This window comes from Chiloscyllium punctatum, chromosome 45 (assembly GCF_047496795.1).
Source record: "Chiloscyllium punctatum isolate Juve2018m chromosome 45, sChiPun1.3, whole genome shotgun sequence".
NCBI lineage: Eukaryota > Metazoa > Chordata > Chondrichthyes > Orectolobiformes > Hemiscylliidae > Chiloscyllium > Chiloscyllium punctatum.
In genome coordinates this window covers 63,046,483-63,073,819 of record NC_092783.1, presented here as the reverse complement: position 1 = coordinate 63,073,819, position 27,337 = coordinate 63,046,483, and the positions used below count along the sequence as shown (strand labels likewise).

Sequence of the window (27,337 nt, the reverse complement as noted above, 5' to 3'; positions counted from 1 at the left end):
ATCCATGTAGCTACCACACCCTCCCTAAGACATCGATGTAACTACCACACCCTCCCTAAGACATCAATATAACTACCACACCCTCCCTAAGGCATGGCTATAACTACCACACCCTCCCTAAGACATCGAAATAACTACCACACCCTCCCTAAGGCATGGATGTAACTACCACAACCTCCCTAAGACATCGATGTAACTACCACACCCTCCCTAAGACATCGATATAACTACCACAGTCTCCTTAAAACATGGATGTAAAGTGTAAGAAGATGAGGCCCCAGCCCAGGCCCCTCGCGGGGTGTCCTGTGAGGTTTATTGAAATGTCTTATTACATTCAATGTACCTTATAATTGTGAGATATTGTTGTATAGTGTGAGGGTCTGAATGTGTCCGGGAGACATCGGTGTCCTAACCTTGTCATTCACTGAGTGTGCTCATGTCTGGAAACAGCCTCTCTCTGTTTTTACTCCAGGTAACTGATATATGCAGACCTCAATATTTTGCGTCATTCACCAATGAGGTTACAGCATTTCAACCAAACCTCCAGAGCTTGCAGAAGTCGAACAGGATGAACCAGTGAGGGAAATATAAACACACAAAGACCTGGGCTGAAACAGCCAGCGAGCAGATTGTGATGGCTGCAAACGTCACTTTACAGTGACTGCAATTTATAATAAACACTTTCTACAAGGAAAAACGTTTTATGCACTCAGACTGTGTGATACATTCTTCTAAAGCTCACATGATGAGTCTGACCCTTTGCAAAGTGATGGGTAATAGGCTCTAGCAGATTATAATCTTTTGAAAGACCTCCACAAATTTGCACACGTTTACAGGGGACACGTTCTCCAGGTGTGGATCATAATATTCATAGATCATTATGAATTCATTCCTGAAGAATTCTCATGCCCGAAACGTCGATTCTCCTGCTCCTTGGATGCTGCCTGACCTGCTGCGCTTTTCCAGCAACACATTTTTAGCTCTGATCTCCAGCATCTGCAGTCCTCACTTTCTCCTCGATCATTATGAATCTGTCAATGTCTATGAAAAACAAATCGTTAAAATGGTTTCACGACTTGCAACAATATCTGTAAGAGATAGCTACAAATATTCTGCAGGTGCAGGAGGAGCCATGGGATAATATTAGTGTTTACAGGGGTCCCTGACAGATAGTGTTAGTATTTACAGGAGGTTCCTGTGTTTGTAGGGGTCTCTGGCAAATAATGCTAATGTGGTCAAGGGAGCACAGGCCCAATATTGGATATTCTAAAATGACCCATAGCAGGAGAAATTGGGCCTGTCAGAAAATTGACCAAATTAAATTAAACAGGAGCCAGTACCAATTGGCTACAGAGAAGATGAAAGAGGTTACGAAGGTTCAAGAGGAACCAATATAACCAGTCTGATGGTTCTGTATTGGAGAAGCATTGATCAGATGTTTGGGCACCTTGACTGCCTGAGTACGTGCACTTTACACTCCCAGTATAGCAATGGTGAAAAGGGTTGGCACAATCATTGGTTGATTTGAACCCAGCTCATGACCCCATTGGCCAGAAGTTACAGAACTTCTGGAAGGTAAGAAAGAAGACGGGATAAAAACACGCACGCCTTCAGTGAAGCCTCGTGGTGGAAGACCATCCGGCAAGATAAGAAAACCCAGGAGAAGCTCTGCTCTGACCTGTGAGATCCACGTTCATGGAAGAGAGCTAGGCCTGAATCAGAGAGGAGACAACAACAACTCAACTCAAACACGTGGATCATTGCAGATAATATCCTTTCTCAGAGTGATAGTACTAGGTACAGAGTAAATATCGTGGGAATTTGAGAAATGCCCACATGGTGTTTTTAATAAGGAATATTTTATTAATACAATCATGTTGAACTGCTAACCAAAACCCCCTTCACTGATGAGTGCACTGTGGTAAAGTGTTTTAATTACAGAAATTGGTCAAAGTGTCCAGAGCATGGACAATGCCAGTTTGTACAGGGTGTCTCTGATGGATAATGTTAGTGTTTATGGGGGTCCCTGGAAATAATGGGTGGCTCAGTGGTTAGCACTGCTACCTCAGCGCTAGGGTCCTGGGTTGAATCCCACATTTGGGCAACTGTGTGGAGTTTGCACGTTCTCCCTATGTCTACATGTGTTCCCTCTGAGTGGTCCGGTTTCCTACCACAGTCCAAAGATGTGCAGGTTAGGGTGGATTGGCTACGCTAAATTGTCCAGAGATCTGCATATGCAGGTTAGCTGGAGGAAATGTGAGGTTTTGGGCGTAGGGAAAGGGGCTGGGTCAGAGTGGGATGTTCCTTGGAGCATCAGTGCAGACTCGATGGGTTGCTTGGTCTGTTCCCCCACTGTAGGGATTCCATGTTACCGTTTAAGGAGATCTATGAGATGATTGTAGTTTTTCTGAGGAAGGGGAGGTGTGTCCATGACGTTTGCAGTTTGGGTTTCTGGGTGGAGCTATATTTTTGAATTTTTTTTTGCTCTGCACTTTGAGCGTTTGATATCTCTAGTTTCGAACCGGCTTGACTTTGAGGTGTGGAGTGTGAGTGTAAGTGGAGGTTACTGACATCCTGCTTGGCCAGCCTCTGGTCACATGCTGCTGTTTGTCAGAGTTAGGAAAGTGCTTCCCCGCTTCAAACCAGCCCCTGCATGTTTCCCTGAACCACTGTGACCTTCCCAGTACCCAGCACTAAGAAAACCACTTTAATACAGCCAGACGGAATGGAAGCGACTTCGTTTCAGGTTTGAGACACGCTGCAGAAAGTTTTTTTTTCCCCTAAGTTTATTTTTAACGCGAATGACTTTGTTTATTTTAATAAAATGTTTTTTTTATTTATAATTTCAGAAGTTCCCTGCATTTAAACTGGATATCAGTCCTCTGAAAGAGCCGCTGGGATTTATCAAAGTGTTGCAGTGGGTGAGTATGAGATGTTTGCTATCAGTTAGTTCTAGTCGGGAAGGTGCGGACGGTCTCGGTTTCTATGCAGTTCCTGTTCCTTGTACCATTTGGTGTTAGTACTGAAAACTCTCTGCCTTTGTTACTGCTGTGAAGTTTGTTTGGCTGGAGCAGGACTGAGGTTCAGGCTGACCTGCAGTTTGGTGTTGACCTCCCAGTTTGTAAAGAAATTGTGAAGCTGCCGTTAAATACAGAGGGACAGGATTAGCGGCAGAATGCAGTTACAAAACTCACTGTGATTGAAAACGGTGTACCCTGTTGTTATGGCCCAAACCAAACCCCCTCCAAATATTATGATAGCCTGGAATCTTATTTTCCTTTGAAGGCGTTGCGTTCTGGACGCAATTCGATTGGTCAAACTACCAGCTTGAAGCAAAACAAACTTTATTCATACACTATAGTTAAAATACAACAAAAACAGAAGAAATCGGAATAACAACAGAATAATAGATTATTTACTTACTAAACAGTAACTGTTCCAATATAGTTATGTCCCATAAATGTGTTAGGGAGAGGCAAGGGGCTAGTGGAATTATCAGTGCGCTGTTAATGCAGAGATGCAGGTCATGTTTTGGGGACCCAGGTTTGAATCTTGCCACAGCAGATGGTGGAATTTGAATTCAGTTAAAAATCTAATATGAAGAGGCTAATGTTGACCATGAATCTATTGGCGATTACTGGATATAACCTCAGAGTTATAGAGATGTATAGCACAGAAACAGACGCTGTGGTCCAATTTGTCCATGATGACCAGATCCCAACCTAATCTAATCCCATGTGCTAGCACTTGGCCCATCTCCCTCTAAACCCTTCCTAGTAATATACCCACCCACATGCCTTTTAAATGCTGTCATTGTACCAGCCTCCACCACTTCCTCTGGCAGCTCATGCCATGCACGTACCACCCTCTGCGTGAAAAGGTTGCCACTTAGGTCTTTTTTACATTTTTCCCCTCTCACCCTAAACCTATACCCCCTAGTTCTGGGTTCCCCCACCCCAGGGAAAATACCTTGTCTATTTATCTTATCCATGCCCCTCATGATTTTATAAACCTCTATAAGGTCACCCCTCAGCCTCCAACACTCCAGGGAAAACAGCCCCAGCCTATTCAGCCTCTCCCTGTAGCACAAATCCTCCAATCCTGGCAATATCCTTGTAAATCCTTTCTGAATCCTTTCAAGTTTCACAACATCTTTCCGATAGGAAGAAGACCAGAATTGCACACAATATTTCAACAGTGGCCTAACCAATGTCCTGTACAGCTGCAACATGACCTCCCAACTCCTGTACTCAATACTCTGATCAATAAAAGAAAGCACAGTGGCCGGCACGGTGGCACAGTGCTTAGCACTGCTGCCTCACAGTGCCAGAGACCTGGGTTCAATTCCCGACTCGGGCGACTGACTGTGGAGTTTGCACATTCTCCCCGTGTCTGCGTGGGTTTCCTCCGGGTGCTCCGGTTTCTTCCCACACTCCAAAGATGTGCAGGTCAGGTGAATTGGCCATGCTAAATTGCCCGTAGTGTTAGGTAAAGGGGTAAATGTAGGGGAATGGGTGGGTCGCGCTTCGGCGGGTCGGTGTAGACTGGTTGGGCCGAAGGGCCTGTTTCCACACTGTAAGTAATCTAAAAATACCAAATGGCCTCTTCACTACCCTGTCTACCTGCGACTCCACTTTCAAGGAACTATGAACCTGCACTCCAAGGTCTCTTTGTTCAACAACACTCCCCAGGACCTTACCGTTAAGTGTATAAGTCCTGCTAAGATTTGCTTTCCCAAAATGCAAGCACCTCACATTTATCTAAATTAAGTTCCATCTACCACTGCCCCATTAGCCTATCTAATCAAGATCCTGGTTTAATCTAAGGTAACCTTCGCTGTCCACTACTCCAAAGTTGGTGTTGTCTGCAAACTTACCACCTCCTATGTTCACATCTAAATCATTTATATAAATGATGAAAAGCAACAGACCCAATACCAATCCTTGTGGCACTCCACTGGTCACAGGCCTCCAGTCTGAAAAACAACCCTCCATCACCACCCTCTGTCTTCTACCTTCGAGCCAGTTCTATATCCAGATGGCTAGTTCTCCCAGTGTTCCATGTGATCTAACTAGTCTTCCATGAGGAACCTTGTCGAACGCCTTACTGAAGTCCACATACATCACGTCCACTGCTCTGCCCTCATCAATCCTCTTTGTTACTTCACAAAAACTCAATCAAGTTTCTGAGACATGATTTCCCATGCACAAAGCCATGTTGACTGTCCCAAATCAGTCCTTGCCTTTCCAAATACATGTATATCCTGTCCCTCAGGATTCCCTCCAACAACTTGCCCACCACTGACATCAGGCTCACTGGTCTATAGTTCCCTGGCTGTTCCTTACCACCCTTCTTAAACAGTGGCACCACGTTTGCCAACCTCCAGTCTTCCAGCACTTCACCTATGACTATCAATGATACAAATATCTCAGCAAGGGGCCCAGCAATGACTTCTCTAGCTTCCCACCGAGTTCTTGGGTACACCTGATCAAGTCCTGGGGATTTATCCAATTTTATGCATTTCAAGATATCCAGCATCACCGCCTCTGTAATATGGACACTTTTTCAAGATGTCACCATCTATTTCCCTACTTTCTATATCTCCCATGACCTTCTCCACTGTAAACACTGATACAAAATACTCTGTTAGTATCTTCCCCATCTCCTGCGGCTGATCTTTGAGTGGCCTTATTCTCTCCCTAGTTACCCTTTATGTATAAAATCCCTGTGGATTTTCCTTAGCCCCCCCTGTTTGCCAAAGCTATCTTATGTCCCCTTTTTCCCCTCCTGGTTTCCCTCTTCATGAGACTCCTATTGCCTTTATACTCCTCTAAGGATTCACTCAATCTCTCCTGCTTTACCTGACACATGCTTCCTTCTTTTTCTTAACCAAACTCTCAATTTCTCTAGTCATCCAGCATTCCCTACACCTTCCAACCTTGCCTTTCACCCTAACAGGAATATACTTTCTCTGGATTCTCATTATCTTATTTCTGAAGGCTTCCCATTTTCCAGCCGTCCCTTTACCTGCGAACATCTGCCCCCAATCAGCTTTCGAAAGTTCTTGCTGAATACCGTCCAAAATTGGCCTTCCTGCAATTTAAAACTTCAACTTTTCGATCTGGTCTATCCTTTTCCATCGCAATTTAAAAACTAATAGAATTATGGTTGCTGGCCCCAAAGTGCTCCCCCACTGACATCTGAGTCATCTGCTCTGCCTTATTTCCCAAGAGTAGGCCACGTTTGCACTTTTTCTCGAGTAGGTACATTTACGTACTGAATCAGAAATTTTTCTTGTACATAACAAATTCTTCTCCACCTAAACCCTTAACACTATGGCAGTCCTAGTCTGTGTTTGGAAAGTTAACTTCCCCTACCATAACCACCCTATTATTCTTACAGATAACTGAAATCTCCTTACAAAATTGTTCCTCAATTTCCCACGGACTATTAGGGGAACTATAATACGATCCCAATAAGGTGATCATCCTTTCCTTATATCTCAGTTCCACCCAAATAACTTCCCTGGATGTATTCCAGGAACATCCTCCCTCAGTACAGCTGTAATGCTATCCCTTATCAAAAAACCCCCTCCTCCTCCTTTCTATCCTTCCTGTAGCATTTGTATCCTGGAACATTAAGCTGCCAGTCCTGTCCATCCCTGAACCATGTTTCTTTAATTGCTATGATATCCCAGTCTTACGTTCCTAACCATGCTCTGAGTTCATCTACCTTACCTGTTAGGACTCTTGCACTGAAGTAAATGCAGTTTAATTTATCAGTCCTACCTTGTTCTCTGCTTTGTTCCTGTCTGCCCTGACTATTTGACTCACTCCTTTTCTCAGCTGTACCAGTCTCAGATTGATGTCTTTCCTCACTATCTCCCTGGGTCCCACCCCCCCACCTCACTAGTTTAAATCCTCCTGAGCAGCTCTGGCAAATCTCCCTGCCAGTATATTAGTCCCCTTCTAATTCAGGTGCAATCTGTCCTTCTTGTACAGATCACTTCAATCCCAGAAGAGATTCCAACCATCCAAAAATGTGAATCATTCTCCCATAAACCAGCTCCTCAACCACGCATTCATCTTCTCTATCCTCTTATTCCTAACCTCACTAGCTTGTGACACCGGTAGTAAACCAGATATTACTACTTTCGAGGACTTCCTTTTAAAATTCCCGCCTAACTTCCTAATTTCTCCCTTCAGAATCTCATCCTTTTCCCTTCCCCTATTGTTAGTTTCAGTGTGTACAATTACCACCTGCTGGTTCCTCTCCCCTCTGAGAACGTTCTGCACCCTCTCTGAGACATCCTTGATCCTGACACCAGGGAGGCAACACACCATTCTGATTTTTCGCTGTTGGCCTCTGAAACATCTGTCTGTGTCTCTGACTAGAGAGTCCCCTAACACAATCGATTGCTTGGAATCCAACATACCCCTCATTACATTAGAGCCAGTCTCAATACCAAAAATTTGGCTGTTTGTGCTACATCCCCCGAGAGTGCATCACCCCCTACATTCTCCATAACCAGCATACATGTTTGAAATGGGGATAGCCACAGAAGACTCCAGCATTACCTGCCTCCCCTCATATCTTTCCTGGAGTTAACCCATCTACCTGACTGTATCTGCGGCTTTTCTCTCTCCCTATAACTGCCATCCATCACACCCCCTAGTTCTTGTAAATTCCTCATTGCCTCTAACTGCTGCTCCAACTGATCCATGCAATCTGATAAGAATGAGCTGAAAATGTGTTGCTGGAAAAGCGCAGCAGGTCAGGCAGCATCCAAGGAGCAGGAGAATCGACGTTTCGGGCATGAGCCCTTCTTCAGGAATGAGGAGAGTGTGCCAAGCAGGCTAAGATAAAAGGTAGGGAGGAGGGACTTGGAGGGGCGTTGGAAATGCGATAGGTGGAAGGAGGTTAAGGTGAGGGTGATAGGCCGGAGAGGGGGTGGGGGCAGAGAGGTCAGGAAGAAGATTGCAGGTTAGGAAGGCGGTGCTGAGTCTGAGGGTTGGGGCTGAGACAAGGTGGGGGGAGGGGAAATGAGGAAACTGGAGAAATCTGAGTTCAGCCCTTGTGGTTGGAGGGTTCCTAGGCGGAAGATGAGGAGCTCTTCATCCAGCTGTCATGTTGCTATGGTCTGGCGATGGAGGAGTCCAAGGACCTGCATGTCCTTGGTGGAGTGGGAGGGGGAAGTTGAAATGTTGAGCCGCGGGGTGGTTGGATTGGTTGGTCTGGGTGTCCCAGAGGTGTTCTCTGAAACGTTCCGCAAGTAGGCGGCCTGTCTCCCCAATATAGAGGAGGCCACATCGGGTGCAGTGGATGCAATAGATGATGTGTGTGGAGGTGCAGGTGAATTTGTGGCGGATATGGAAGGATCCCTTGGGGCCTTGGAGGGAAGTAAGGGGGGGAGATTAATCATCAGTAACATGGTAACTCTCCTTAAATACCACATTCGACAGGAACCACCCTCTTTTAGGGAAGAGAAGTGGCTTACATATGACTCCAGATCCACAGCAATGGTCTGGGCAATTAGGGATGGGCAATAAATGCTAGCCTAGCTAGCGATGCCCTCATCTCATGAATGAATAATAAAAAAAAACACCTAAGCAAAGGCAAATTTCAGAAAAATAGATTTTCTAAAATTGTATGGGAGGAAAAGGAAGAGACCCCCAGGTTTTAACTATGAGCGAGAGGGAAAACACTGCTGTTACAGAAGGCTAAACCTAAACAACCAATCCTGGTTCTGTGGGAACTTGACCCCACCCACTCAGGATGCTTCTGTTGTTCCAACTGTTCAAAAAAAAAAGACCCAAAGTTTCAGAAGCTGTGACTTTGGAGCAGATTGTTTGACATCTCTGGCTCAACCTCTCCTCTTTTTTAAAAAAAAGCAAGACGCAATACACCTCTTAAAGCCATAGTATTATCACAGTGTGTACTCCCCTACCCCAAACAGAAAGCTAGGAAGTGCCATCCACTAACTTGCCATCAGAGCAGTGACAGTAGAGAGTATGCTACAGAGTCAGGCTCCCTCTGCTCTTTTAAACTGAAGTGAAGATCCATCCACATTATATGCATCAAACATTCCCAGGACAGGGACAGCAAGGGATTAGATACACAGTAAAGCTCCCTCTACACTGTCCCATCAAATACTCCCAGGACAGAGACAGTATGGGTATAGATGCCAAGTGGACTGGTTAACTGCTTGGGACATCTAGTGAATAAGTTTTTGCGCAAATGATAAGTAAAGTAATGAATGCTACAGATATTAGATTATTGTTTCAAGTCAACTAGATAATTATTTAGCAAGAATAATGTGAAAGAAAACTAAGGAGTAAAAATTGCAACTTTCATGATCTATTCTGATGTAAGAACTGACACAGACCCTATGGAGTCTAAATCCACACCCAAGCCCCTATTATTTCCCGGAGTTGTCTCACCTTTTCAGTGTTATCCTAAAGACGGAGTAGAAAAAGATGACCTGGGCTTGTATGATCACAAATCATTCAAGCTATAAGGTTGAGAAAGTGATTGAAAAGGGCAATGGAATCTGGGCTTTATAAGTGTATCAGGTACAAAATCGAGGAAGTAATGATGAACCTTGATTAAAAACAAGAGTTCAGACTCAAATTAAATATTGTTAAGATTGTAATATTGTAATCGTATTAGGAGGAGTTCAGAGAAGGTTCAGTTGGACTGAATCCTGAGATGAGGTGTTGTGAGGAGTGTGTGGGCAGGCTGTATCTATTGGAATTTAGAAAAGTGAGTTGAATAGACTGGGTCTGTTTTCCCTGGTGTGTCAGAGGCTGAGGGGGTGACCTTTATAGAGGCTTATAAAATTATGACATGTATGGATAAGGTGAATAGCCAAAGTCTTTTCCTTGGGATAGGGGAGTCCAAACTAGAGGGCATAGGTTTAGGGTGAGAGGGGAAAGATATAAAAGAGACCTAAGGGGCAACCTTTTCACACAGGGTGGTACGTGTATGGCATGAGCTGCCAAAGGAAGTGGTGGAGGCTGGTACAATTGTGACATTTAAAAGGCATCTGGATGGGTATATGAATAGGAAGGGTTTGGAGGGATATGGGCCAAGTGCTGGCAAATGGGACTAGATTAATTTGGAAAATCCGGTCGGCATGGACAGGTTGGACCAAAGGGTCTGGTTCTCTGACTCTACAATCTCATTTAAGATCCCAGAGGATCTTGACAGGTTGGATGCTGAGATGTTGTTTTCCTTTATGGGTGGGATTTAAATAATGGGGTGCACTTAAAAAATGAGTCTGCCATTAAAGGGGCCAGTGGGGATTGTTTTCCTCAAAGTCATCTTCCTGAGGGAGCAGTGGTGGTTGAATTCTTGAAGGTTTTTAATGCTATTAGATTTTTTATTGATGAGGGAGCTGGGGGTTAGGAGCAGTTGGGAAAGTGAGGTGGCTGCCACAATCAGATTGGCTGTGATCTGCTCAAGTGGCAGAGCAGGCCTGAGGGGCTGAATGGCCTCCTCTGACTCTTATGTATGTGTTTGAGGGTCCTGTGCTGAATGTCATATTTTGGGAAGAGAGTGAAGACATCAGAGAGGGTGCAGAAAAGGTTTATGAGCATGGTTTTAGGGAGGTGTTTAGATAGGGAACGGTGGGATTATTCTACTTTTCAGAAGGAAAGATTTGGGCAACCTACTCACGAATGTGAGGGGTAAGACAGGGAAACTGTTCCCATTGGTAGAAGGGAACCTGGGAACCAGAGCCAATTAATGTTGATAGGCAAAAGAACCCGATGTGAAATGGGGATCAACTTATCTTTGCATTTACTCCTCTTGATGAGAAAGCATTTTGTTTATTGAGAGAACAACATGACCAGGATCCAAAATTCACTGAAGAATGTCAGTGACAGGATGAGCAAGCATTGGTAAAATCCACGTGAGCTGATATTCCCCCATTGCATTGGCCTGCAAATTATGACTAATGATTGATTGATTGTTGTCACATACTGAGATACAGTGAGAAGTGGTGTTTTGTATGCTGTGCAGGCAGATGAGGAAGGGGAATAGGACACAGAAGGAAGGCAATTAGCCTGATAGTTTTATCACTGGACCATTGATCCACAGACCCAGATAATGTTCTGGGGACCTGGGTTCAAATCCTGCCATGGCAGATGGTAGAATTTGAATTTAAATCTTTTTTTAAATGTCTGGAAGTAAGAGTTAATGATGACCATGAATTCATTGTCGATTGTTGGAGATACCTATCTGGCTCACTAATGCACTTTTGGGAAAGAAACTTAGCTGGCTGATATGTGAGTCCAATGTGGTTGACCCTTGAATGCCCTCTGGGCAATCTGGGATGGACAATAAAGGCTGGCCTAGCCAGCGATGACCTCATCCTGCGAATAAATAAAGAAATTAAAGTGCTGTAAGGAGTGAAATACTTTCTAAGGAGTGCATCTCTATGCTCTGCTTGTTCTGAGTGAAATCCAATACAACATGTAGGTGTGTGCAGATTCTGGCACAAGACTGAGGCTGGCAGAGTGATATTGACAGCACTACTGATTCAGCAGGGAGCTGAGCCAAGAGGCTTTGCAATGTGGAACCTGCAGAGTTCCGATTCGGGATGGGGATTCCTGATGCTCATTCTCCCTTCAACTCTTGGAATCCTTACTGCACTAATCAGATCTGCAATAGCAACAATTTGGATTTATATAGAACCCTTACCATGGTAGCACGTCCCGAGATATGTCACAGAGGGCCATAAAACAATACTTCATTCCAAGTCACGTCAGGAGAGAATAAACTAGTTTGGTTGCGGTAGCTTATAAAGAAATTGCTTTGAGAAAGAGTGAGAGGTAGAGAGGTTTAGGGATCAGACAGCAGAAGAATATCTGTGAATGATGGAATCACAAAGTTCGAGAATGTCAAGGGGCCAGGACTGGAGGAATGCTGATGAGGTCTGTGGAACTGGTGGGGATTACAGAGCTGGGAAGTGCAAGGTTAGAGAGGAATTTGAAAACCAGACTGGCTGATAAGAAAATTCTCAATGTAAGCCATTCTTCATGCATCCTCTCTATAAGAATGTTTGCTTCAAAACTTTGTGTGTATCAGTGTCATTCCAAAAACAGTACAAACGCTTGCATTGGAAATAGTTCAGAGAATATTCATGAGGCTGATTCCCAGGATGAAGGGCTTGTTTGAAGGAGAGTTGAGAAGAATGAATGGTGATCTTATTGGAAGACAAAAGGTTCTGAACGAGGGGTTAACAGGGTTGATGCTTAGAGGATGTTTCCAGTTGAGGAATCTAGAATGAGGGAGAACAAGGGAACTTTGTAAGATGGAGATGAGGAATTTCTACTCAAGCTTGTTAAGTGTTTGGAATTCTTTTTCCCCTATGTGCAAGGAGGCTGGGTCATTGAATATATTCAAGGTTGAGTTAGACAGATTTTTAATGGGGTTAATATTCCAACAGAGATTAACACTGGGAACGTCAGATCTCAGATTGAAACTTGGCTTGATAAACCTAAATTTTCTTTGTTTTTTAAGTCATGAGGTAAGTTGCTGAACACATTCAAAGAGTCTGTAAGTACTGTTAATAGTAAAATGTTTTATTTAACAAGAAAAATATGAACTGTATTACAGAAGGCAAAAGAGGAAAGATTTACTTTCAAACACCAAATTCAACCTCTGGCTATTGATTTTGCCGCAGGAATATCCTTACAAACACCAGACCCCGGTGAAGAATTACCGTTCTCTCCACCAAAGTCTCTTGCCCAGGGTAGCACAGCCAGAACCGGCTTCCTTCCAACAAATTATTGCGCATTCATAAATGTCTTTTCCTTCAACTGGGATCTGTCCTGAGACATCTATAGACAACTGCAAATTAAAATCATTACTACTTTAATTGCAATCTCTATATAAATCCAAATGTTTAGTTTTGAAAAGTCATAACTTAGAGTCATAGAAATGTACAACACAAAAACAGACTCTTCAGTCCAACTCATCTATGTTCTGCATTAATCTAGTCCCATTTGCCAACATTTGGCCCATCTCCCTCTGAACCTTTCCTCTTCATATAGCCATCCAGATGCTCTTTTAAATGTTGTAATTATTACTAACCTCTTCCTCTGGCAGTTCGTGTCATTCATGCACCACCCTCTGTGTGAAAAAGTTGCCCCTTAGGTCCTTTTTAAATCTTTCCCCACTCACCTTAAACCTGTGTGTTCTGGTTTCGGAGTTCCTTCCTCTGAGGAAAAGACCTTGGCTATTCACCCTATCCAGATTAGATTAAACTTTTCCGAACCCATGATTTCAAATTGAAATTTCAGGCTAAGCTATTAGTCAGTTAGGGTTAAGATGGTGGGAATTTTCGCATCTCAAGATTGAGTGTCTAGAATTTTTTAGTTGTTTACAGGAAATGGGTGTCCCTGGCTAGGCTGGCTTTTATTTCTTTCAGAAAGATGGATGCCAGAAAGATATTAGTGAACCAGATGAGTTTAAACAGCAATCAGAGTTGGCTACATGGTTGTCATGAGGATGGTGTTTTTTTAAATTCCATATTTTTAGTGAATTCAATTATTCACCATCAGCCAGGGTGGGATTGGAGCCCATGTCTTGAGAACATGAGCCTGGGGTTTTGGTTTACGACTTGACCATCACCTTCCCCTGGTCCCGGAGGGCTGTGGATACTTTGTCTTTGAGATTGATAGATCTTTTGACATTGAGGGAATCAAGTAATATGGGAATAATGGGAATAAGTAATATGGGAATAATGCAGAGAAGTAGAGTTGAGGCAGAAGATCAGTCATGATTTATCTCACCACCCCCTCAGCGCTCAGCCTCATTCCTAATGAAGGGCTTTTGCCTTAAATGTCAATTCTCCTCCTCGGATGCTACCTGACCTGCTGTGCTTTTTCAGTACCATGCTCTCAACTCTAATCTCAAGGGCTGAATGACCTATCCCTCTTCATATTTAGGAACAAAGAACTTGGGGACCGGAGTACAACATTACCCCCGTCGAGTTTGTTTCACTGTTCAAGATCATGGCTGATCTGGTTATGGTCTCAACTCTACTCTGCTTGGCTACCAAAAGTCTATCCAGCTTAGTTTTCAATGAATTCAGTGACCCAGTCTCTACCACTACTGGGGAACAGAATTCCACATTCTAATATCCCTCTGATCCCAACCTTAAAAGGAGGACCTCTTGTTCTTAAACTGTGTTCCCTACTTACAGTCTCATCCAGAAGAGGGAACATCCTCACAGTATCCAACCTATCAACTCCCCTCAGGATCATATAAAATCACCTCTCATTCCTCTAAACTCCAGTTGGTAAAAGTTCAGACTGCTCAGTGTCCCCTCAAATTTGCAGATGACACAAAAGTAGGTGGAAAGGCAGGTTGTGAGAGGGATGCAAACAGTTTATTGAGCAATATTGATAGGTAGAGTAAATGGGCAGAAGGTTGGAAAATGGAGTATAATGTGGGAAAATGTGAAGGGAGAACAAAAGAACTGTATTATTTAAACGGAGAAAAGCTGCAACACAAAGGGACTTTGAGAGACTTGTGCATCAAACACAGAAAGCTAGCACACAGGCAGCAGGTAATCTGTAAGGGTAATGGAATGTTGTCAGCTCTATTCCTGATGAAGGGCTTTTGCCTGAAACGTGGATTTTCCTGCTTCTCGGATGCCGCCTGACCTGCTGTGCTTTTCCAGCACCACTCTGATCTAAAAACTAATGGAATGTTGGCCCTGATTTCAAGGGGGTTGGAGTTTAAGAGTAGGGAAGTCTTACTGCAACCATACGGGTGATGCTGAGATCATATCTGGAATACTGTGAGCAGTTTTGGTTCAGTTATTTAATGAAAGATATTTAATTAAAGGCAGTTCAGAGAAGGTTCACTGGGATGAAGGGATTATCTTCTGAGCAAAGGTTAAACAGGCTGGGAGTATACTCACTGGGGTTTAGATGAATGAGAGTTGATCTCTTTGAAACATAAAGGATTGTTAACAGGTTTGACAGGGTTAATGCCAAGAGGAGGTTTCCCTTTATGGGAGAGTCTAGGATGGGAGGGCACAGTCTCAGAATAAAAGAGATTAAGATATGAGGAGGAATTTCTTCTCTCAAAGGGTTGTGTTGTTGGAACACCTTTGCACAGAGAGCTGTGGAGGCGAAGACCTTGTGTATATTTAAGGCTGAGATAGATGCACGATCAGTTGGGGAATCGAGGGTTATAGGGAAAAATGCAGGAAAGCAGACATGAGGAATGTCAGATCAGCCATGAACCTGTTGAATGTTGGAGCAGGCTGGAGAATGGCCTCCTCCTGTTCCTATTCCTAATGGTCATATTGTCTTATTAGATAGGCTGTTTGTTCAGGAATGGGTCAAGTAAATATTCCCTGAATTGCTAAATAAATTGCATGCGTTTTTCAAATAAGGAGAGCAAAACTGTACTCAAGAAGTGTTCTCACCAAAACCTTGATAAGCTGTACTAAAACTTGCCAACTTTTATTTTCCATTCTGATTGTAGTAAATGACAACATTCCATTTGACTTCCTAATTACTTGCTGTACCTGAATGCTAATGTAGGGGTATGGATGGTTTGCGCTTCAGCGGGTCAGTGTGGACTTGTTGGGCCGAAGGGCCTGTTTCCATACTGTAAAGTAATCTAATCTAATCTAAGACTCTCCCCACCCACTCCCCCCATTCCCTGTAAAGTTAACCCCTCTTTCTCCTCCTACTGTCTGTGTCTTCCCATTCTCTTCATCCTGGATGGGAGAGGGAGTGTGTGTGGAACCTGCCCATTCAGAACTGTGTTTAGTTTCTGGGCTGTGAGCCTGTTGTGTAAACACTTGACAGTAAATGGTTTTACAGTTATTATCTGTTTAAAAGTGACACTGCTTGTTGTGGGAAGATTTGCTGGCAGCTACTAAACCCGACTGTAATAACTTGGTCTGTACAACATCTGCTTACTGTCCTCTGACCCTGTCGCTTTGTAATTCAGTGTTTCAGTCAGCCAGTTGTAAAATACAGTCAACCTGAAAGAGTTAATTAACATGCAGGGATGAACTTTGCCCTTTAGGATATAAGGGACTGTTCTGGGAGCAGTTAACCATTTCAGTTCCAGTCTCTAGCAGTGGTATTGTCTCAGTTGCAAATTGTCAGATGAATGTGGCTGATGTTGGATTACAGACTATCTATTTATTGAAGCAGAAATCTGTCTGTCTTCCACAATTAATAATTATTTGCATTTTTAAGATCAATACAAACTCCAGTCTGTACTTTATACTCCACTCCCTTTGCTGGGGAAAACCAGCTCTTATGTGGAATTTTTGCATTTATTGCTAAAGGAACAAAGCACAAAAGTAGGGAAATGTTGCTACAACTGGACATAGCATTAGTGAGACCGGACCTGGAGTCCTGCACACAGTTATGATCCCCTTACTCAAAGCGGGATGTAGTTGCTAACGGGTTTTAAGAAGATTTGTAGCTCAGGTTGAGGTTCTGGATGTAGGTTTGCTCATTGAGTTGGAAGGTTCATTTCCAGACGTTTCGTCACCATACTAGATAACATCAGAGAGCCTCCGGATGAAGCACTGGTGGCATGGCCTGCTTTCTATTTGTGTTTAGGTTTCCTTAGTTGGTTGATGTCATTTCCTGTTTTTTTTCTCAGGAGATAGGAAATGGGATCCAAGTCAATGTGTTTGTTGATAGAGTTTCAGTTGGAAAAATACCTTGCAAGGACTGTGAAAAACAGGCAGAAAACTAGCCACAAAAAGACATGACCCACTCTCACTAGTATCCTCACATACGAATGAGGAAGGACACCATTTCGACTGGGATAACATCCATCCTAGGAAAAGCCAAACAGAGACACCTGTGAATTCCTAGAAGCATGGCATTCCAACCAGAACTCTACCAACAAACACATTCACTTGGACCCCATTTACCATGCCCTGAGAAAAAGTACAGGAAATTATATCACCATAGGAAATGACATCACCAACCCAAGGAAACCCAAACACATAAATAGAAAGCAGGAGTTATCAGCAGTGCTTCGTCTGGAGGCTCACTGAAGATGTTACCTAGTATGGTGACGAAATGTCTGAAAATGAACCTTCCAGCTCAGGGAGCAGACCTACATCCAGAACGTCAACCTGAGCTACAAATCTTCTCAAAACTTGCTGATTAGAAGTGCTTTCAGTGTTCAAGAACAGTTTTTTTTTAGAAAAAGAAAAACCCTTGCTCTCTTTTTAAAAATTACATTTGAAGATAGATCTGGTTTCTGTTGTAAGAATGTAAAGTCCTGGAGAAAACATATACAAATTGAGACAGGAACTGAGAAACTGTACCTTTTGGGAGAGATTGACCAGCCTGGGACTCCCTTTTACAATAAAGGGAGGCAAAGAGAGTAACCCTACACAACCTTTAAAATATGAAAGGGTTTGGTCAGGTCAGCATAGGGAAAATGCTTCCACTTGGAGGTAAGTCAGTACTAGGGATTATTAAGAAACAAAATCCAATGGGAAATTCCAGACCATCTCTTTACCCAGAGAGCTGTGAGAATGTGGAACTTGCTGCAACAGAGAAACAGGTGAATCATGTCAGTATGTTTAAGGTGAAAGCAGAAAAACACAAAAAGAAAGGAAGAAAGGAATAGAAAGTTATGAAGAGGGATTGGGGGCAGTTTGGCCAAATGTTTCTGTAAATTCTAAGTCATTCCTGTCTTTATTCAGTTTGCTCTGTTTCCATAGGTGTTTGCTATATTTGCCTTTGCCACCTGTGGAGGTTATGCGGGGACAAGTGTGGCTTCTGTTAAGTGTCAAGATGGCAAGAAAGACTTGATTTCTGTCCATTTTAGTTATCCTTTCAGGTAAGTGCTGCTGGACCAGTGCAGTTCAACCAATAGTCTTTGTGAACTTTGCTGCATGACGCTCTCCAGAATCCCTCCATTGACCTTGTGTTTCCTGACTCCCAACAGTGCCATTGTCTTTGGCCAGGCTTATCCCTGCCTTTCCCACATGGTCTACATCTCTTTCCCTTCAGTGGGAGATTCTCTGGTCTACACATTCTATGGTGCTACACTTGGCTACCTCCCTACCTTGCTGCTCCTTTCCACACCTCCAAACACTTTCTGCAGAGATTATCACCTCCACAATGTTCCTGAGGGAATCCCAGGGACTTGGCTATAAACAGCTCCAGGTCCAGTTGGCAATGGTGAATGAGAAAGAAGAGGGATGCACAAGGCATCAGTATTATCAATAAAGCACATATTTTTCCCTTAATGGGCTTTGCATGTAAATTCGTCAATTGGAGAACATGGGTGATTAATAGATGGAAAAATACTGTTGGTGATGGGGGGAGGCGGGTAAGAAAGAAGCAGGCAGTTACACGTAAGAGCACTTCGGGGTATCAAAGGAAAAGCCTGACGTACATTATAATTGGTTCATTACCTTTTTTGAAAAATAGGACCCAAGACTGTGCAGCACTCCCTCAGTTCGGCCCATCAGGAATGTCTGGATTTTGTGCTCTTGTCAATGGACTGGGAATTGAATTGACGTGGGATTGTTATCACTGAGTCAACTGGTGTAGTTTGTAATTGAAGAAGAGTTATGCGGTACAGTGACTATGGAATTTATCTGTAGTTACTTCCATGTCCTGGGGTCAATTTGCTCAGTTGACTTGATGGCTGGTGCCATCAAATGTGACACCAACAGTATGGGTTCAGTTCCATCACGAGTTGAAGTTACCATGAACAACTGTCCTCGATCTCTCCCCTCACCAGAGGTACGGTGCCCCTCCAGGTGAAAGCACCACCCATTGTTTGTCTGGCACCCACTGTCTCTGGTGAGAGAGCAGCCCTCTGGTCTGGTTGGACTATGGTGCCTTTACTTGGAAAGACCAGGGCAGCAGGTGCTGATATCAGTTCACCATTTCGACCTTTTACCTCGAATATTTACGCAAGGAAACAAGCCATTCAGCCCCAATGGTCTGTGCTTACTGTAATGATCCATCTGGGTAACCATCGACACTCTCTTTCCAATATAGTCATTCCATTCCCTTCTCCCTGGTGTTAATCCAATTTACCCTTAAGTTTTCACCTTAAACTACTCCCTGTGATAATGTGTTACATGTCCTCACATGTCCTCTGTGTGTCAACAATAGCTGATTGATATTTTAGCGACTATTTTGCAATTTGGTTTTCTCCATAGGGAAAGTCACTCAGTTCTAATGTTAGCCTCACTTTTCTAATGCCACTGTGGTCTTGTCTTCTAGGTTAAACCAGATTTCTTACAAAGCACTGACCTGTAAGAATGATAGCGTTCATGAAACCCTGAATCTCCTTGGAGATTTTTCCTCACCGCCAGAATTCTTTGTTACAATTGGAGTGTTTACTTTCCTGTACTGTACAGCTGCTTTAGTCATCTACGTGGGATATCAGAGTCTTTATCAACAGAACAAGTATCTACCAATAGCTGTAAGTACTTTGATGTGATGCTGTCCATGTGAGCCGGTGTAAAGAGATGGTTAATCAGACTGTCCCGAAGTTTGCAAATATTATGTTACTGCTCATTTCTCCTTGTGTTGTAAAAATAGTAATCTTTAGCTTCTGACCATTAAGGAATTGAGTCAGTTTGGATAGAATTGATGAATTAAAACAATGGTTAGGTCAGTCAATTAAAAAGCATTCCATTGCTCTTTGGCTCCAAGAAGCTGAATCCACTGATAAAGTCTGGAGGGGTAAACATAGAAAAATGCATAACCCATTTAGCAGTGAGGAGTTGGTATGGAATAGCGTAGACTAGAATGAGAACTTTCAATTGATAAAATAGCAATGATTTGTAGCAAGTGGAGAAGTGTTTGAGGAGGTGTTGACAGAAAAACAACCTGCCAAAGTTATGAATGAGGAACCATTCCATTAGATTCTTAGATTCTCTTCTTGGAAAGAAGAAAAGTCTCTCAAACTATGAGTCATTCAAAAAGGGTTAAGTAGAATCCTTGGGATAAACCCACAAGATTTTGTTGTCATTAATGTTTTAAGAATTCTGCTTAAAATATTGAATGTTGTTGATCCTATTAATTTTGAGAATAAAATTACTTGAAACACCGAACTTCAGTTCCTGGCCTACAAATGGATCTTGAGCTCTGTCCATCCAGCCCCACCAGCCCAGGAGTATGTTTAACTTTCTTTATATGGCTCATTTGCTGTTCTATGATTTACTGGCTGGGGAGATTTGGGGAAACAGCTGTTTTTAACGTTGCTGGAAACCTCCTCATTGAATAAACCAGAGCTCGAATATCTATTAGAAAACAGAAATGTCTGGGGATGATTGGTAGCAGGAATTAGAACTCTTTCTGTAGATCTTTAGCTGTGTCAAATGGACCAAAACAGTAATCGAAAATCGAGCTCAGACAGCTCATTCTTGATTTGTTTTTATCACCTTACCGCTGATATCGTGCAGACAGACAGAGTAGTGAGATGATCATCTGCTTTCTGGCTTTGCACATTTTTTTCCAACATGGTTAACCTGAGATTGTGTTAACTCAGTCTGTGAAATTGGGGTTTGTATGTTGCTCACTGAACCAACATTTATTACCGTGTCCCTGGTTGCCCCTTGAGAAGATGGGTGTGAGCTGCCTTCTTGAACCGCTGCAGTCCACCTGCTGTAGGTTGACTTTTGGGAGGGAATTCCAGGATTTTGACCCAGTGACCATTGAAAGAACGGGATATATTTCCAAGTCAAGATGATGAAAGGCTTGGAGGGGAACTTGCAGGGGGTGCTGTTCCCATGTATCTGCTGTCCTTACCTTCTAGATGGAAGTGGTTTGGAAGGTATTGTCTGAGGAACTTTGGTGAATTTCTGGAGTACACCTTGTAGATGGTACATACTGCTGCTACTGAGCATCGGTGGGGGAGGGAGTGGATGCTTGTGGATGTAGTACCAATCAAATGGGCTGCTTTAAACCGATAGTGTCAAGCTTCTTGAGTGTTGTTGGAGCTGCACCCATCCATCCATCTTGACTTGTGCTTTGTAGTTGGTGGATAGACTTCAAGGAATTGGGAGGTGAGTTACTCTCTGCAGGATTCCCAGACTCTGGCCTGCTCTTGTAGCCACTGTTTTTATATGGCTAGTCCAGTTCATTTTCTGGTCAATGGTGAACCTGATAATGTTGACAGTGAGGGAATTCCGTGATATCAACTCCACGGATTGCCAATGAATTACAGTTTGATTCTCTCTTATTGGGGATGAACATTGCCTGTTGCTTATCTGGCAAAACTATTATTTGCTACCAGTTCGACTGGCTGATGCCAATTTGAACATGGACTGTTTCAGTGTCTGAGAAGTCACATGGTGCTGAAGGTTATGCAGTCATTGGTGAATATCTGCTCCTCTGAGCTTAGAATAGAGGGAAGGTTGTTGACTGAGTAACTGAAGGTGGTTGTAATGAGGAAACTATCCAAAGGAACTCCTGCAGAGATGTTGTAGGAGTGAGATGACTGACCTCCAACAGCCACCACTATCTTTCTATGTGCTGGGTATGACTTCACACTGCACAGAAATGTCCCCTCGAGACCCAGTTTTGCTAGGGCTCCTTGACGTCACATTCTGTCAAATGCTGCATTGATGTCAAGGGCTGTCAATCTCCCCATACCGCTGGAATTTAGCTATTTGGCCCGTTTTTGGGCTATTCTGCTGTAAGGTTAGGATCTAAGTAACCCTGGTGGAACCCAAACTGAGCATCAGCGAACTGATTCTCTCTAAGCAGGTGCTACTTATTTGAACTGATGTACTGGCCTCCCCCACCATTGAGGAGAAAGTGAGGACTGCAGATGCTGGAGATCAGAACTGAAAAATGTGTCGCTGGAAAAGCACAGCAGGTCAGGCAGCATCAAAGGAGCAGGAGAATCGACGTTTCGGGCATTTCAGGAAGAAGGGCTCATGCCCGAAACGTTGATTCTCCTGCTCCTTTGCTTTCTGACCTGCTGCGCTTTTCCAGCAACACATTTTTCAGCCTCCCCCATCATTGAGGATGGGGACATTGGTGGAGCTGCCATCTCTAGTGAATTATTTAATTGTTCATCACAATTCATGACTGGATGTGATAAGTCTGCAGAGTTCAGATTTGATTTATTAGTCATTGCATTGTTTAGCCCTGTTTGACAATCAATTTGTATTGTACCCATGGAAAACATAATCGCTGTGTTGTTTTGATGGACCTGGGCTTAAAATGGGCTGGAATGGTCCACTGTTACACAATGACCCTGGAGTGGGACAGGGAATTGGGGGTTAGAGGGGCTCTGAGAAATTGTCATAAGATTTATGGAAAATGAGCTGGAGAAGATGGAAAACCGTGCGATGGGCTCATCATTGGCAGATCTCACTTCCTGCAATGATGTGTAAAGTAATTGATGTTAGATGTAACGAGAGGAAGGGAAAAGCCCAGTGAATAGTGAGATTGTAAGCAGAGTAGAGACTAGAGAATATGCTGTTTAGACACACTGCATTTTAATGGATGAGCACACTCTCCGTGGAATGCAGAGTGTTGATCTTAAGGCAGAGATTAGAGAAGCATGGAATAACGCTGGATGTGTTTAACTTACTCCAGTTGTAGCTGATGTTTCAGATAATATACAGACTTTGGTTAAATTGCTATCAGAGCACCATTGAAACAATGGAAGGTGCAGTACAGAATCACTGGGAGGGGATGAGGAGTTCACAGGAGGTTTGAAGTTGAGCTTTAAAAAAATTGAATAATGTCTTAAAATCTTTAAAATTGTGAAGAGGTAAATAAAAACAGAACAAGTTGCATAATCTCTAATAATTTAAAAATAGGTGACTACTTTCTGAATTGAATGATTCTGGTCACAAGGTGAGGTGTCCCACCCCCAACCGCGGTTCTGTTCCATGTTGTCTCTATATAGGGTTGGAATTGTCTAACTATGCTGAGACCACCAGACACTGAGGAATCTTAGCCTCAGAAGGTTAAGGGCACAGTGATGTTGAGACGCTTCTGAGGGTGGATCCACTGTGGTATTGAAAAGGGAAGTGGCTAGACATACTGAAGGGGGCACTGTCGTTAGGGTATGTATGCATCACTGAGGTATGATGGGGGGATGCTGGGGTTGGGCTGGGTTGGGCAAGGTCAGAAGTCACACAAAGTGGCATCACCTGATGCAGGAGCTGTGCTCTGAAAACCTGTGATTTTAATAAACCTATTGGACTATAACCTGCTGTCATGTGACTTCTGACTCACTGAGATATGGAAAGGGAAACGGGTCACTGCTTTTCATCACGATGATGTGGAAGAGCAGGTGGGGCCTGAACTGAGGTCTCTGGTGTATGACATGGAGACCTTTGGGCAATGATTTCCAAAATACAACAATCTCCACTCCAGCTGTTTTGTCAGTTGCTCTTTAAGTCCATGTCCCTCTGGTTACCGATCTTGCTGTCATTGGAAACAATTTCTCCTCTTTTTATCCAATCCAAGATTTATGTTTCTCTGTAGACAAACTGAACATCTGCTAATCAAATATGGCTGAGGGAAAGTTGATGAATGGGAACACTGTTTGCAGGAAATGTATGTCCAATTCGACAGGAATTTGCTGCTTGTGCTGACATTTCTACTTCTCTCTCAGGACTTTGTAGTGACTGCACTTTTTGCATTCCTGTGGTTGGTCTCATCCTCGGCTTGGGCACAAGGTCTGTCTGATGTTAAGAATGCAACAAAACCGACTGCTATCATCCACCCTATCAGTGCGTGTCAGGGGAAAACTGTTGTGTGTACGCCAGGAGCTGTGCCCCCCATGGGGCGTCTCAATGCATCAGTGGTAAGTTTAAGGTCATGGAATTGAGAGGGCTCAGGAATGGTTTGACCTTGATGCTAAAGTATATTTTAACACCCCCGCCCCCCCGTCTCGTAACCCCGTCCCTGGCCCAGACGGGCTGACACGTTTTAACAGTAAATTAAGTATTTGTGCTTATTGAAGAGCAAGGATGTGGGGCTGAGGTTTAACATCCCATCCAATACAGCTGCAACTCTGATAGTGCAGCACTCCCTCAATTCTGCTCTGAAACATCATCCCAGACTGTACAATTAAATCTCTGGACCTGAAACCTGCTGAACTGGTGGTTACAATCAAATTTTCATCTGGTACTCATTTTGTACCAGTAGTGAAATGGTCAGGTTCAGTGGACAGACCTGTTTCTGCCATTCAGGCACAACACCAATAGGAAGGCATCTCTGGGCACATTGATTACTTGTTCTTCAGGAACACTCCTTACTCCTTCATCAGGGGCTGGATTTCCACCAACCAACATCTGCCTATCCTGATGCTACACACAATCTGAAAGTGATATTGACAGTAAATCAGACGATTTAGAGATTTTACAAGTGAAATAATTACATCAAACCAAAATAAAAGTGAGGAGCTGATCAATCACTTAACTTGCTGAAAGGTGATGAATCATTATATGGTTTATGTTGGTGAAACATAAACGTTTGTGGAGCCCTCTGTCTTCACAAATTTGAAACTCCCACTTAGAGTCATACAGCACGGAAACAGACCCTTCGGTCTAACCCGTCCATGCTGAACGTAACCCCAAACTAAACCAGTCCCACCTGCCTGCTTCTGGCCCATATCCCTCAACCTTCCCTATTCATGTCCTGATCCAAATGTCTTAAACATATCCACATCTGCCACTTCCTCAGGAGGTTCCGTCTCCTGTTAAAAGTGCCCTCGTCATTTGTTTTAATTTCAAGCAATCTGTCACTAATTATTACTGTAATTGTTTTGTTTAGATGCTGTTCTTCTACAATAGCCTGTCAGTGCCAACTGCCTCACTTGAAACTAGTAACTCCAAATAATTATGTAAAAAAGAACTTACTTTTATAGTTACACTTATGGTGATCTCAGGATATTGATAAGTGAATTACAGCCAATGAAGTGCTTTTATTTTTTAAGGTTAGTCACAGATTTGTAGAAACTGGCAGCCAATTTGTTCAGAGCCAAGTCCCAGAAAATGCAATGAAACAAAGATCTAGGTAATTTATTTTGACGATATTGATTGAAACAGAGATTATAGCAAGGAGCCCTGGAGGATCTCCTTTGAATGTTTGTTTCTATTGGGTCTTTATCTTCACTGGACAGGGTGGATGGAGCCTCAGTTTAACATCCCATTGAAGGCCTGCTTCTCCAACAGTGCTGTACTCCCTCGAGACTGCACTGGAATGACCAGCCAGATTATGCATCAAGTCTCAGGAGTCGGAACCCACGAGCATCTTCCACAGAGGTGACAGTGTTCCCTTTGAACTGAGACTGACCCTGACTTCCTGCACGCCATCCCTCTCACAAAAGTAGAAGGCTCTATACTTGGATTTTAAATTGTGCCTGGAATATTTAACCTTTCTGGGCTTGGATGGTGGGAGATCAGCATTTCTAACTGTCTTTGTTGAGGTCCCAAACTCGTCCTACAAACCATCCTTAACGTTTTGTACTTTGTCTTTGGGAGCTGCTGGGACTCTGGTTCCACTCCAGCTGATAGTAATATTGGACTGGTCAGATCCCAGAGTAAACTAGGAGAAAGTGAGGACTGCAGATGCTGGAGATCAGAGCTGAAAAATGTGTTGCTGGAAAAGCGCAGCAGGTCAGGCCTCTAGGAATTCTCTGGCATGTCTTTGCTTAGCCTGTCCCAGGATAGATGTGTTGTCCCACAACCACAACACCATAAACAAACACATAGATCTAGATACCATCTATCAACCCCTCAGAAAACAAACAGGAAATGACATCACCACAAGCCCCAGGAACCCCATCCAGGACAAACATATAAATAGAAAGCAGGAGACAACAGCTTCACTTCACTTGGAGGTCGCCACTGATGATGTTACCTAGCCAGGTAATGAAACATCTGGATATCAAACCTACAGCTCAGCGAGCAAAGCTACACCCTAAATTATACATCATGTATCTACTTTACACTCCAAGTTTCCCGATATCTCTCCTGATATCTTCATGACAGCTCTCTTCCCTCCTTCTCTGTTATCTCTGCGATAAGGTGCTGCTGCCTTTTGGTGAGGTACAGATTCCATTCTCTCACTGTTACCTTGCTGAAGGGATGCCTCATGTGAGTGATTCTCGCCATCAAACCCCAGCAGCTGTACAACCCGAGACATTAGTGAACTAGTCACCCTTTATTGTGACAAAGTTAAAATTCACGCAACACCAGGTTATAATCCAACTGGTTTATTTGGAAACACTAGCTGCTCCTTCATCAGGTAGCTGTGGAGGTTAAGATCATGCTCACAGAATTTATAGCCAAAGGAGTCCAGTGTCATGGAGATGTGATAGAATAAACAATCTTAGATTAAAACTTTCACCTTTTTAGAATGGGATATACTGGTTTATGTTCTTTTGAGATGTAAATCCCAGAACTTTTTAATTACATTCTCAAAATAGCTCAGCTTTTTAAATGAGTCTGTTTGTGTCCCAGTGCTATGTCAGACTGACAAACCCTTTGTATAGTTTGAGTTTGACAGCTTGACAATTTCCTGTAAATTCTGTTTCAATCAAAACGAATAATCTGCTTTATCGAAATCCCACTGGTTATAGACAAGGCTATGAAGTGTTTGAAAACGGCCTGTTAATTTTCTTGCTGTCTTTACAGATATTCGGTTTCATGAACTTCATCCTGTGGTCGGGGAACAGCTGGTTTGCATTTAAGGAAACCGCTTGGCACAAAGCCAGTAACCCACAGGACATTGCTGAACAGGGCACCAACGTGGAACGCTAATGTTATACCCCCCCTCCCATTTATCCAATATTCCTTGCCCCTTCCACACCAATCCCCTGCCTTCCGTACCACTCTCTCTCTCCCACACTGTTATCTCACTGTAATCGTACAGATTCCACACTCCTGGGACTGTTGCTCCCTTCTCCAAACCTCCCCCCCCCCCCCCCCCCCAAGCACTGTGTACCTCCACTCCTCCTCTTAATGATGAGCACTCCTCCTCCATTCCCTCCCCCCCCCCCCCATCTGCTGTTTCTGTTGATCCTGATCTATTGCTGATCCCCTGGGATAGTGTAAGGGAGAATACTCTCCCTCCAATGGCATAACTTGATGGAAATGTCCAATCATTTGGCCCCATCAGATTGTCACATCTACCACACTCCGAATCAGAGCTGGCCCTTGGGGCACAGTGACCGTGTGGAGATTGGAGGACACTGTGGAAGTCACCTCATGGCTGGTGGAGAGGTAGGGATGGGTCACTGGGAAGGAGTCAGCATAAACCCAATGATGACAAATGCTTGCTATTTCCTCACTCCACATCTCCACCAGCAACACTGACATATTACCTTT

At 43.5% G+C, this 27,337-nt stretch overlaps 1 protein-coding gene across 1 annotated transcript; it reads left to right on the top strand.

The window, feature by feature from the left end:
- The first annotated feature begins 2,454 nt into the window (after window positions 1-2,454).
- LOC140467508 (synaptophysin-like protein 2) lies at window positions 2,455-26,959 on the top strand. Its single transcript, XM_072563929.1, has 6 exons — window positions 2,455-2,746; window positions 2,850-2,921; window positions 17,732-17,850; window positions 19,254-19,455; window positions 23,617-23,808; window positions 26,645-26,959. The coding sequence occupies exons 1-6, from the start codon at window positions 2,726-2,728 to the stop codon at window positions 26,768-26,770; spliced, it is 732 nt and encodes a 243-aa protein (XP_072420030.1). The 5' UTR covers window positions 2,455-2,725; the 3' UTR covers window positions 26,771-26,959.
- Window positions 26,960-27,337: the final 378 nt, after the last annotated feature.

Coding starts and splice junctions, on each gene's coding strand:
- LOC140467508 (XM_072563929.1), top strand. CDS start 2,726: ATGGAAGCGACTTCGTTTCAG. Junction 2,747..2,849: donor TGGAAGCGACTTCGTTTCAG/GTTTGAGACACG, acceptor TTATAATTTCAG/AAGTTCCCTGCATTTAAACT. Junction 23,809..26,644: donor GGCGTCTCAATGCATCAGTG/GTAAGTTTAAGG, acceptor CTGTCTTTACAG/ATATTCGGTTTCATGAACTT.